At 39.3% G+C, this 14,308-nt stretch overlaps 1 protein-coding gene across 4 annotated transcripts in view; it reads left to right on the plus strand.

The window, feature by feature from the left end:
• LOC111570676 (glutamate receptor 2-like) overlaps positions 1 to 14,308 on the plus strand; it is a 78,908-nt gene that overhangs the window by 13,639 nt on the left and 50,961 nt on the right. For all 4 annotated transcript variants that reach the window (XM_023273567.3, XM_035949632.2, XM_023273566.3 and 1 more), the window contains exons 2-4: positions 3,884 to 4,024; positions 11,564 to 11,803; positions 12,854 to 12,975. In XM_023273567.3, the coding sequence (XP_023129335.2) occupies positions 3,884 to 4,024; positions 11,564 to 11,803; positions 12,854 to 12,975 (503 nt within the window). The remainder of the gene's footprint in view (positions 1 to 3,883; positions 4,025 to 11,563; positions 11,804 to 12,853; positions 12,976 to 14,308) is intronic.

Here is a 14,308-nt window from a genome sequence, read left to right on the forward strand (position 1 = left end):
GAACATCGACTGATTAAAGTGAAGAGTTATACAAATTAAGATAGTTATTAGCTCAAGATATAAACTGGTTGAAAGTGGATAGCTTTTTCTCGGTCCCCTTCTTCATCCCGATGATGTTTCTGTCGTCCGTAACAAAAAGCTGACAGCAGGCCATTAAAAGAGTACGATCCATGTGACGATAATGGTTGAGCAGTAATTGTTTCCTTGTTTCTGATGACAGTACTCAGCAAGCATGTTAAGAGTTGTCAGTCAGAGAAGCTAATAATTCTACCTCACTGCAGGCTGCCATACTCGCCTTTTTTTCCCTTATCCTCAACCCCCTGCTCAGGGCAAAGAAAATGACCTCATTCTGCCAGCTCCGCCATGAACGCTGCAGCTGAGCAGAGGTGGAATTTACAAAATGATTTTTTTTCTTCCTCTCGATTGCACATTTGATGATGATTGAGAAAAAAGGCTCTCACTTATCAACATGTGAAAGCATTTTCTTTCATTTATTTTGATGTCTCTGGGGTTCATAAATTGAAATAAAACAATTAAATGCATCTAAAAAATACGTAGGACATGGTGCTCCTTAATCAAAAATAGGGCTGCAATGAAGGATTATTTTAATTGATTAATCGGTCGATTATTTTTTCGATTAATTGATGAATCGGATAAAATCTATTTATTCAGAAATAGAAGATTTGGATTGAAAGAGCAAATAAGTGCACAAACAACAGGTTAATGCTTGAATATTCTGTTAAAATAATATTTAATAGTAAAAAAAATCTAAATATTTGTCAAATAGCTTCAGTAAAACAATAAATCTACACAAAATTACATACAAATTATGCTATGCACCTGCAAAATATGTACGCTACTTTTTTTTAAATAAGTGCAAAAAAAGAGTAATTTTTACCATTTAAGGGACCTGAGCTGTTGGAACAATAAATAAATGATTAATAAAGAAATGCAAATCAGAAAACCCAGTGACAGGATTCGTTTCAACATCAATTTTATTTTATTTTTTAAAATCTTTTTGTATTTTCTCTGTCTGTGGTGAGCTGGGCTGAAGTAGTGAAGTATTTTAGCAATTAGTGGTTAGCATTAGCATGTAGCACTAGCAAGTTTGGTGAACTGGCTTGTATAGTTTCTTTGTCAGTGGTAAGTTTGTTTTGGACATGGTAATAGCCTTGCAGCTAGCATTGGTGTTTAGAGTAAGCACGAGCAGGTTTGAAGAATCTATATCAGGAGTGTCCAACTCATTTTAGTTCAGGTTCCACATTCAGCCCAGTTTGATCTCCAGTGGACCGGACCAGTTTTACTTTATGATCCGAACGACAAATGTCAGATAAAAAAAGACAAAAAAACAAAAAAAAGGACTAAATATTGTGGAAATGAGACACAAAACATCAAAAAATTAGACAAACGACACAAAATAAAACAAAAAAAGAGACAAAAATTAGACAAAGTAGTTACAAAGTGACAAAAAATGGATAAATGCCAAAAACGCGACAAAAAAACACAAAGCGGCAAGCAAAACAACGAATAAAGCAAAACACAATGACAAAAATAAGACAAAAACCACAAGCAAGATGAAAAGGAAACACAACACGACAATCACGAGTAACAAAATGTCAAAAACATGAGATGCAAATTAGACAAAAAAACAACAAAAAACAAGACAAAATATTACAAAAACGAGACACAAAATGACAGAAGAACAATGAACAATCTAGTATTTTACTTTAGGATCAAAACAACTTGTCATGGTCTAGAAATGATTTTAAATTTACAGTTTTACTAATTTACAATCTGCAGTTAATGTCTTCTGTGGAATTTTTACACTTTGAGGGCCAGATTAGACCCTCTGGAGGGCCGCTTTTGGCCCACGGGCCACATGTTGGACACCCCTGGTCTATATATATAGTTTCTTTGTCACTTTGTAGCACTTGGCACTAGGTATTCAGCATCTTGCATTAGCTAACTGGTAGCATCTGGTCCCTAGCTGGAGCATTTCCTAAATGGGCCTGGGTCAGCTGAATGTGTCGGTGCTGTTTGGATTGTGTAGGAGCAGTGTGAACTGGCACTAGGGGGGTGAATCTGGGACACCAGAGGTCATCCTAGCCTCCTGGAGGTGTTGTGGGACTAAATAGGAGAAACACCGTTGAAGGGAGGTTTCCACCTGATGACCCCCAGAGATGTGCTAGGAACCACTGGTGAGTGTAGTGATGGGTCAGAGGTCCTAGTAGGGCTGCAGCTATCGATTATTTTAATAATCGAGTATTCTATCGATTATTCTGGTGATTAATCGAGTAATCGGATTCTGCACCAAGCATGTGTTACAGCATCAAAAGCGGAAGTGAGCGCGCTGAGCATCAGAAGTAACTGTCCTGGACACAAGTCATTGGAACCCCACATGTATTTAGCATCACTGTAACCATGACAACAAGTGAACACTATGTCAGCTGCCTGCTGACGATCACATGATTGCGATCCTACTACAAATCGACTGCTGCGGACTTATCAGTTGGAAATTATACAATAACTGAGAAGCCTTGGTGGAACACTGTGCTCTCTGAGTGCCGGTATGGACTCAAATGCGGTTGGATCTCAAAGTCTTTCTAAGACCCGCCCCCACTCTACTTCCCATTGGCTAATGATATTAGTTGAGAGCAAAAGCTGCGCTCCCCTCATTCCATTGGTAGATGAACTGGATTGGCAACGTAGTCCTATCTTTTATATATATATGTATATATATATATATATATATATATATATATATATATATATATATATATATATATATATATATATATATATATATATATGTACATATATATATCATATTTGGGCCCTATTAATGATGAATATCCGAGTATTCGGTCCGCTCCGTAACATCCGACGGGGGGGGGGGGGGGGGGGGGGGGGGGATCCAATCTGAGATGCATTACTGAATGTTGTTGTGATTGCAAAGAAAATGACACCACGATTCATCATTCATATGATTACATCAGACTTTGTTGAAGTGATTTATTGTTGCATTGCAGTAAAACAAATGACTGGCAACTGTTTTGTGATGTCTCAAATACTTCTGACATTGAAAGCAGCAATTAAGTCAAAGTCGGTGTCAGTGGTCTTTACATTCATTCTACTTTTTAGCTGTCTGTACACACAAATGTCAAGAGGAAAACCTTAAAAATAGTTTTCATTTTGGTTGAACTCAATAAAAATGATTAGAGGTGTATGTGTGTGTGTTTAAGGTTTCGTTGATTGACAAACGTGTTCTATCAGTTTGAATTTAGTTAGTCAAACTGGGGTGGTTTCCCAGCAAATTCCCATCCTTCTTTTTGTTGACAGTCCACGGGGATTATTAAATGCTCCAGTTTAATGTTACCAAACAGCAGACTGTGATAATAGTGGAGGGTCTTAAAGCTCTAGTTGGTCTGCTTTCTCCATAACTACAAGACTGTGTGTGATTCTTTCCTACAGCTGGTTGAAGGGAACTGCTTAATTTCAAATGCACTTTAACAGTTCTGCATATGCAGTGGCTGCATTTGTCTGGTACAAACGTGATGTGATGTCTGCTAATGTGCTTCAATTGTCAGTTTTAAATAAGATTATTGTGTTTTATATGTTTGTGTTTTACAAATGCACCATGCAGTAATCATATGATCATGTATAGTCTTCTGTTGACCAGAGAGAATGTCCCGAGATTCCCTCAAAAACTGTACCATCTTTTTTTCTGTTTGTTTGTTTGTCTTTGTGTTTTCTTTTCATGCATTCTTATATATTTGCTATTTTTGAAGAACAAGGTACTGCATTTAGGTCTGTTAATCGTAAATATTACAGAGTTGTTGTCTGTCTGACCATGGCCTTGTCTTTCTGTCTGTGTTTGTCTCAGGTGGTTTGTTCCCCAGGGGTGCAGATCAGGAGTACAGTGCATTCAGAGTTGGCATGGTTCAGTTTGGGATGGCAGATTTTAGACTGACTCCACATATAGATAACCTGGAGGTGGCCAACAGCTTTGCCATTACGAACTGCTGTAAGTATTGTTTTCCTGTCTAATTCCAAACAGTACGAAAGCTTACTCACTCACAACAGCTGGGCAAAATGTGTAAATGTGAAATTACGTGGGTTCACAAAGTTGTAAGTTGCCAGTTTTTTGTGTCCCTACTGGACCCAAGATCATAAAGAAAGAGGCTACAGTACACAACACTACGACACAATCTGAGTGAACCATCATGTCAGTGTTAGGCCTCACTGACAGTTACATAACATAGCAATAATATGAGCTTGTCAGATGAAAAGTATGAACAAGACATACAAGAATATGCATTTACATTAACGTGGAAAGAATAGCATCTATCTATTGTTTCAACTCTCTTCTTATTAATATATCCTCTTATTTTAAGGTTGCTCCAATGTACTAGTCGATGTAATTAAGGTTATAAACACCATCATTATAACTGAATATTTAACTTTTTATTCTCTATATTTGTATATTTGTTTCTTTGTTTGCTCACTACAAGCATAGGCTGTGACATTTTCAGTGCCAGGGGACTGGACTCAGTGATATTTAAGTGGGGATGTGCAGAGTAATGTTACATTCAGTAATGTTTATCCTGTAACTGAGAAGCAGAAACTAGAGGCAATGAGAACAAGGACTCCATGCGTGGAGTATGTTTAGCCTCCATCAGAACATGATGTAATGGTGACCTGAGGCTTAAAGCTTTGCTATTTAAGTGCACTGTATTGTAATGGTAGTGAAGCTCTGAGTCCTCTTTTTCCTCTGTCTACACTCCTGCTACACATGCTTATGGTGTACAGATACCATGGTTACCTTATTTACTTTAAACACACAGTTTGATCATTTTAACAGAAAAACCTGGGGGGTGGGGACACGTGATGCACGAGCCAGTCGGACATAGCTTATTTATTTCTCCACTGGGTTGACCTAAAAAGAACATTTTAAGCATATTTTGTCAGGTGTTGTAGCTCAAAGTGCTATTGGCACTGTGCTTGCTAGCCAAAATGAGCATGCTGACCGTGATGATACGATGCTAGAGGCTACAAATGACGTAGAGGAGGTGAACTTGCATCGTCACCGCCAACCTTGCCAAGATGCTCAACAGTAAGCTAGATGTTATTTTGAACCCAGTCACTGAGGTTTCTGAGAAGATTGATGGAGTACTTGACAGAATGGGGACTGTGGAGCAACGAGCGTCCGATTTGGAGGACATATGTCAAGCGCTGCTAGACTCTATGGAGACTGCACTCAAGATGGCAATGGAATGACTGGACAACTTGGAGAATCAAAGCAGTGGACAGAATGTGAGAATCGTTGGGTTGAAGGAAGGCATGGAGGGCAAATACCCAGTTGCTTTCTTTGAGAATTGGATTCCTGCCAGATGAGATATCTAATCCCTCCAGCGGGTTGTGGGTCTACCTCAGGGTCTCCTCCCACGTGGACATGCTCAGAAAACCTCCAAAGGAAGTCTCCCTGGAGGCATCTGAATCAGATGTCCAAACCACCTCAACCGGTTCCTTTAGAGGTGAACGATCAGCAGCTCTATACCGAAGTTCCTCTGGACGTCCAAGCTTCTCCCCCTATCTCTAAGGCTGAGCTCAGACACCCTTCAGAAGAAGCTAATTTTGGCCACTTTTACCTGTGATCTCATTCTTTCTGTCACTACCCAGAGCTCATCGCCATAGGTGAGGGTTGGAATGTAGATGGACTGGTTAATTGTGAACTTTGCCTTGCAACTCAGCTCCCTCTTCACCACGGTGGCCCCATGCAACGCCCGCATTACTGCAGATGCAGCACCAAGCTGAATGTCCATCTCTTGCCCTATTTTCCCATCACTTCTGAACAAGTGATGGGAAAATCCCCCAACCCACGGGGAGCAATCTACCAGTTTCCAGAAGAGAACCATGACCTCAAACTTGGAGATGCTGATCCACATCCCCGACGCTCCACATTCGGCTGCAAACCACTCCAGTGCTGCTGAAGGTCATGGTCTGAGGAAGCCAGCAGAACCACATCATCTGCAAACATCAGAGACAAATAATGAATTCCTCAAACCAGACACTGAAATTTTATGCCAGCATAGTGTCGTGTTGGATATGTTTAGGGTTTACTCTTGCTTCAGTGCCTCAGGAATTCTGCAATTAATAATAATAGATTAGATTTATAGAGTGCTTTTCAAGGCACTCAAAGCGCATACAATGAATCCATTATTTATTCACTCACACATTCTCAATCTGGTGGTGGTAAACCACATTTGTAGCCACAGCTGCCCTGGGGCAGACCAACCAAAGCGTGGCTGCCAATCCGCACCCACGGCCTCCAACCACCACCAACATTCATACACCAGTGTGAGTAGCTAGCAGCACTGGAGGCAAGGTGGGTAAAGTGTCTTGCCCAAGGACACAACAGCACATAACTAGGACAGAGCAGGAATCGAACCGCCGACCCTTCGATCATTGGATGACCCGCTCTACCACCTGAGCCACAGCTGCCCTTTGAATTCATACTTCAATGTCAGAGACTGTTAACAATTATGCAAAACAGCCATAAGTTGGTTGCTTTCACAGTGTGCTTCAGGTCATTGGTGTGGTGGTGTACAGAGCTGAAATGCTGAAAATTGTGTCATTGTCCAATTATTTCTACAGTCTTACCTGACTGTAGCTATCATCACATTGCTCGTTGCATAAAGCAGCGGATTTTCATGCATTACTTATTGATATTTTATGGTGAAAACTTTGTCACATCTAACATTTTAAATAAAAATAAAAATTAGTGACTTGAAAAATAAGCAAAAACTCTCTCTTACACAATCTTATTAATTCAATTCAATTTTATTCATATAGCACCAATTACAATTCAGATTGTCTCAAGACGCTTTACAGAACACATATGCCTGATCTATTAAAGGGACTAATTCTTAAACCAATAGTAGATGTGTTGTTCATCTTTTTTAGTTTTCTTCTTTAAAACTTTCCTCAGTTTTGATGCACATGTATGTAATATGAAACACAGAGAGATAAGATGTGATGTTTTATTTCTAGAGTAAAGAACAAGGTCATTGAAGTAGGACAGCTGAATATAGCAATGCATGCAGAGACACATAGAACATTTGTGCCCAACTTTCCTGTACAAAAATACATATCCTAACAATTTAGCAAAAACTAGCTATGACAATGAATTAGCAAAATAGCCGTTTATATATATATATATATATATATATATATATATATATATATATATATATATATATATATATATATATATATATATATATATATAGTTTCCAGATATGTAGACCAGTTTCTATAAAACCTAAGAGTCTGTGGGTTTGAAAAAATAAATGCTAAATTATCTGGACCATAAAACAAAGACCATAAAACACACAATTTGATACATGCATGATAAGACAGATGATACATCCAAAGTACAACTAACATGGAAACTAATTATAGTTTACTGCTATGGTGTACGGCTCTGGCATTAAATATACTACATATATAGCTGGTGGTAAATTCAAAAATATGTAGATGAGCAAATCAAGTATAGTAAGTGCAATGCAGAGTAGATTGATGGAAATGGGCAGCAGGAAGCAGTGGGATGGAGGAAGGTCAGCAGCAGCATCCCACAGATGGAGATGAGGCCAGTTGGTGGGAGAACAACCACAGATCTGAAACATCCAGCTCTGGGACCAGGGACACTCGGAGAAAGGACACAGAAAGAAACAGAGTGAGTGTAATGCAATAATGGTATATATAGTAAATACATAGGTAGTTAGAGAAGGGCTCAGTGCATCAAGAGAGGTTCCCCAGCAGTCTAGGCCTATAGCAGCAGAACTAGGGGCAAACTAAAGGGACGTCAAGAGGGGAAGTCAGTTGTGCAAATGAAGACACTAGCTGACCCCCCCCCAGGGTCCCCCAGTCAGCCCTAACTATAAGCTTTGTCAAAAAGGAAGGTTTTAAGCCTGGTCTTAAAAATAGAGAGGGTATCTGCCTCCCGAACCCAAACTGGGAGCTGGTTCCACAGGAGAGGAACTGATAACTGAAGGCTCTGCCTCCCATTCTACTTTTAGAGATTCTAGGAACAACAAGTAAGCCTGCAGTCTGAGAGCGAAGAGTTCTGCTAGGATAATATGGTACTATCAGGTCTTTAAGATATGATGGAGATTGGTTGTTAAGAGCTTTATATGTCAGAAGAAGGATTTTGAATTCCATTCTAGATTTAACAGGAAGCCAATGAAGAGAAACAAGTATAGGAGAAATATGATCTCTCTTGCTAACTCCCGTCAGTACTCTGGCTGCAGTGTTTTGGATCAGCTGTAGATGTTTCAGAGAGCTATTGGGACAACCTGATAATAAGGAATTACAGTAGTCAAGCCTAGAAGTAACAAATGCATGGACTAGTTTTTCTGCATCACTCTGAGACAGGATGTTCCAGATTTTTACAATATTTCTCAGGTGGAAAAAGGAAGTCCTACAGATTTGTTTTACGTGTGAGTTAAAGGACATGTCCTGGTCAAAGATAACGCCAAGATTCCTCACAGTAGTAGTGGAGGCCAATGTAATGCCATCCAGAGTAACTATATGCTTTGAAAGCAATTCTCTAAGATGTTTGAGGCCAAATAAAATGACTTCAGTCTGGTCTGAATTTAGTAGTAGGAAATTATAAGTCATCCACGTCTTTATGTCCTTAAGACAATCTTGCAGTCTGGTTAGCTGATTAGTTTCATCTGGCTTCATAGATAAATACAATCGAGTGTCATCAGCGTAACAATGGAAATGAATACAGTGCTTCCTAATGATATTGCCTAAGGGAAGCATGTATAATGTGAACAGTATTGGTCCTAAGACAGAACCCTGAGGAACTCCATGATTAACGCTAGTATGCTCAGATGACTCATTGTTGACATGCACAAACTGGAACCTGTCTGATAAGTAGGATTTAAACCAGTCCAGTGCTGTCCCTTTAATGCCAATACAATGTTCTATTCATTGTAATAAAAGTTTGTGGTCGATTGTATCGAATGCTGCACTAAGGTCCAATAAAATAAGTATAGAGACCAGTCCATTATCTGACGCTATGAGAAGGTCATTAGTAACTTTCACCAGAGCTGTTTCTGTGCTATGATGCACTCTGAAGCCTGACTGAAACTCTTCAAACAAGCTATTCCTTTGTAAATGTTCACATAATTGATTTGCAACTGTTCTTTCCAGACTTTTAGAGACAAATTGGAGGTTGGAAATTGGTCTATAGTTGGCTAAAACATCTGGATCTAGAGTGGGCTTTTTAAGTAAAGGTTTGATTACAGCAGCCTTAAAAGCCTGTGGTACATAGCCTGTTACTAGAGAGAGATTAATCAGATCTAACATTGAGGAATTAATTAAAGGTAAAGCCTCCTTGAACAGTCTAGTTGGGATAGGATCTAAAAGACATGTTGATGGTTTGGATGTAGAAACTATTGAAATGAGTTCAGAGAGATGTATGGGGGTGAAAAATTCTAAATTTCCATCTGTTCTTACAGCCAATTCTAAAGCATCTGTACTCGATGATACATCTGTGACATTTGCAGGAAGGGCCAGATTGATTTTTTCTCTAATTGTAATAATTTTATTTGTAAAGAAGCTCATGAAGTTGTTACTGCTCAAAGCTAAAGGAATACAAGGTTCAACAGAGCTCTGACTCTTTGTCAGCCTGGCTACAGTGCTGAAGAGAAACCTGGGGTTGTTCTTGTTTTCCTCTATTAAAGATGAATAATATGTTGTCCTGGCATTACGAAGAGCTTTTTTATAAATTACTAGACTATTTTTCCAAGCTACATAAACTTCTTCTAAATTAATGGAGTACCACTTCCTTTCCAGCTTTCAGGACGCCTGCTTTAAAGTCCACAGCTGGGAATTATACCAAGGAGCAGGTCCTCTCTGAGATAGAACTTTCTTTTTTACAGGTGCAACACTATCAAGTGTTGTACGCAGTGAGGCTGCAGCATTATTAACAATATAATCCACTTCTGTGGGGGTAAAATTATAATATTTCCCTTCCATTATATCAGTAAGTGGTGCTGGACTAAATAGAGAGGGTATTATTTCCTTAAATTTAATCACTGAATTGTCAGACAGACATCTACTGTAATGATATTTATTGTTAACTCCTATACAATCCATTGTTGTAAATTGAAATGTTATCATAAAATGGTCAGAAAGAAGAGGGTTCCGGGGAAATACTGTTAACTGTTTGATTTCTATGCCATAAGTCAGAACGAGGTCAACGGTGTGATTAAAACTGAGTTGGTTTATTTACATGTTGAGAAAACCCAATTGAGTCTAATATTGTATTAAAAGCAGTCGTAAGGCTGTCACTGTCCACGTCAACATGAATGTTGAAGTCACCCACAATGACTTTATCTGAGCTGAGTACTAAATCAGATAAAAAGTCTGAGAATTGAGATAAAAACTCAGAGTAAGGAGCAGGAGGACGATATACAACAACAAATAAAACTGGTTTCTGAGCTTTTAAATCTGGATGAGAGAGACTGAGAGTAAGATTTTCAAATGAACTGTAACTAGGTTTAGGTCTCTGGTTCATTTTTAAGCTAGAGAGGTAAATTGCTGCCACTCCTCCTCCTCGGCCTGTGATTGAAGGAACATGACAGTTAGTATGACTAGTAGGAGTTGATTCATTTAGACTAACATATTCTTCCTGCTGCAACCAGGTTTCAGTCAAACAGAACAAATCAATCTGGTGATCACTTATCAAATCATTTACTAACAGAGATTTAGACGAGAGATCTAATATTTAACAGACCACATTTAATTTTGTTATTTTTGTCCTGTTTCTTCGCTCAGTTGAAATAGTGGTATTAATTTTTATTAGATTTTTATGGTTACTATGCCTTTTGTTTATTTTTGAATTGTTTAATTTATTGAATTTTGGTGGTCGGGGGACAGACAGTCTCAATAAAGCTAACTGAATTCCTAGAGGTTGACAGCTGTGAGGAAACTGCAGAGAGGTGTGGAAGACTACAACTCTGCATCCTGGTCTGAACTCTGGGTTGTCATGCTTTAGGAGTTCTAATAAAATCAGCCATATTTCTAGATATGAGAGTTGCACCAGCCAAAGTGGGATGGATGCCGTTTCTCCTAATCAGACCAGGTTTTCCCCAGAAAGAGCTCCAGTTGTCTATCAAGCCAACGTCGTTTGCAGTACACCACATAGATGACCAGTGTCGAAACGACGACATGCGGCTAAACATATCGTCGCTGGTCAGATCAGGCAGGGGTCCAGAGAAAACTACGGAGTCCGACATGGTTTTGGCAAAGTTACACACCGATGCCACACTAACTTTGGTGACCTCTGATTGGCATAACCGGGTGTCATTACCTGTCGACATGAATAACAATCTTACTGTATTTACGATTATCTTTAGCCAGCAGTTTCAAATTTGCTTCTATGTCACCCGCTCTGGCCCCTGGGAGGCATTTGGTTGAGTCTTATCCTCTTTGTTTGTCTGTATCTTCTTGCCTGAAAATTTTTTAGTAAAATCTTTGTCTTTTTTTATAGTTTGTTCCCAGTTCTCTCGGGGTGTCTACGCCATTTTTGGCTTCTACGACAAGAAGTCGGTCAACACCATCACATCCTTCTGCGAGACTCTTCACGTCTCCTTCATCACGCCGTCTTTCCCAGCAGAAGGAATGAATCAGTTTGTTCTCCAAATGAGGCCAGACATCAAGGGGCCACTAGTTTCATTAGTGGAGTACTACAAGTGGGAAAAGTTTGCCTATCTGTATGACAGCGATAGAGGTAATGAGATTCACATTATTCTTCACATATGTGTAAACTGTTCTAAAGTTTGGATTACACTTTGTATTATTTTGCTGATTGGTTTTACTTGTGAGGTAATCAACCTAAGGAATTTAGAAACAGGAACACCATTTGTACATGAGCATATTTTACATGAGCATATTTTGACAATTACTTCATCTATATTCACCGATTCGGAGCCAGTAGATCAGGGGTGTCAAACATGTGACCCGTGGGCCAAAAGCGGCCCTCCAGAGGGTCCAATCCGGCTCTCAAATTGTAAAAATTCCAGTCTCATGTTTTTGTCGCTTTGTTTCTCGTTTTTGTGTTTCCTTTTTGTCTAGCTTGTTTTTTGTCTTAGTTTTGTCATTTGGTGTTGTGCTTTATTGTTTGCGTATCGTTTTTTGTTGTTTTGTGTGTTTTTTTGTCTCACTTGTGTTGTCTATTTTTTGGCGTTTTGTTTCTTGCTTTTGTCGTTTTTTTGTTTTGTTTGTATCATTTGTGTTATTTTTGTCTTGTTAGTGTCATTTGTACATTCTTTGTAACTTTGTAGCTTTTTTATGAAATTTTTTGTCTCTTTTTTGTTTTGTTTCATGTCATTTGTCACGTCTTTTTGTTATTTTGTTTCTTGCTTTTGTCATTTTGTGTCTCATTTTTGGAATATTCTGTCTTGTTCTTGTTTTTTGGCTTATTTTTGTCTGACTTGTCATTTTGATCATAAAGTAAAATCCTATAACAATGTTTTGTAAAAAGATAGTTCCTCAAATGTGAACTTTTCTGCACTAAAACAAAGGGGAAAAATGGAATTGTGGTTATTTATAGGTTATTATGCTATGATCTTACTGGTCTGGTCCACTTGAGGTCAAATTGTGCTGAATGTGGAACCTGGACTAAAATGAGTGTGACACCCCTGCTATAGAGCCTGTTAAGTACACAAAATGCCTCAATTTCTGATTCACTTGTTATTCTTTTACCCCTGTACACTACAAAAGTGGGCAGTTTTAATGTTAAGTATTGTGATTTTACTAATTATGTCTTGTGTGTTTGCAGGTCTTTCTACTCTTCAGGTAATACTGGACACTGCAGCGGAGAAAAAGTGGGTTGTCACAGCAATAAATGTAGGAAACCTAAAAGATGAAAGAAAAGATGAAGCCTACCGCTCCCTGTTTCAGGTACTGATATTCTATTCTCGCACAGTACTACATAAAAACAGGCACAATGGGGGAAAGGGTGGTGAATCTCAGCCACTAACACAGATTTCAAGGCTAAGACTCATAAATATTTACATTGTAGATTCTCACTGAAGGCATCAAAACTATGAATGAACACATATGGAATTATGTTTTAAACAAAAAAGTGTGAAATAACTCAAAGCACGTTTTATATTTTAGATTCTTTGCTTTGATTCCTGCTATGAACACTCTTGGCCTTCTCTCAGTGAGCTTCATGAGGTAGAACCTAAAATGGTTTTTGCTTCACAGGTGTTCCTTGTTAAAGGTTCCTTCATGGAATTTCTTGCCTTCTTAATGGGGTTTGGACCATCAGTTGTGTTGTGCAGAGGTAGGGTTATTATTCAGGTGACAGCCCTATTTGACAATTGTTAGAATCCATATTATGGCAAGAACCAATCAGCTCAGTAAAGAGAAAGGACAGTCCATAATTACTTAAAGAACTGAAGGTAATTCAGTCTGGAAAATTTCAAGAACTTTGAACGAATCCTCAAAGAACCATCGAGGAACTACCCAGGAACCTATGAGGAATGATCTAGGAACTACCCAGGAACCTATGAGGAATGATCTAGGAACTACCCAGGTACCTACCAGGAACCATGTAGGAACTACCCAGGAACCTGCCAGGAACCATCTAGGATCTACCCAGGAACCATCTAGGATCTACCCAGGAACCATCTAGGAACTACCCAAGAACCTACCAGGAACCGTGTAGGAACTACCCAGGAACCTACCAGAAACCATCGAGGAACTGCCAAGGAACCTACCAGGAGCAATCTAGGAACTACACTGGAGCCTACCAGGAACCAGCTAGGAACTACCAGGAACCATCTAGGATCTACCCAGGAACCATATAGGAACTACCCTGGAACCATCCAGGAACCATCTAGGATCTACCCAGGAACCTACCAGGAACCATCTAGGAACTCCCCAGAAACCTACCAGGAACCATCTAGGAACTACCCAGGAACCTACCAGGAACCATCTTGGAACTACCCAGGAACCTACAAAAACTTTGAATGTATCTCCAAGTGCAGTCACAAAAACCATCCAGCACTACGACCAAACTGGCTCACATGAGGACCGCCCCAGGAAAGGAAGACCAAGAGTCTTCTCTGCTGCTGAGTAGAAGTTCATTCGAGTCTCCAGCAGCAATTAACAGCAGCTCAGATTAGAGCCCGGATAAATGCCACACAGAGTTCTAGTAGCAGACACATCTCTACATCAACTGTTCAGAGGACACTGACCAATCAGGCCTGTATGGTCCAATAGCTGC

Source organism: Amphiprion ocellaris, chromosome 4 (assembly GCF_022539595.1).
Source record: "Amphiprion ocellaris isolate individual 3 ecotype Okinawa chromosome 4, ASM2253959v1, whole genome shotgun sequence".
Classification (NCBI taxonomy): domain Eukaryota; kingdom Metazoa; phylum Chordata; class Actinopteri; family Pomacentridae; genus Amphiprion; species Amphiprion ocellaris.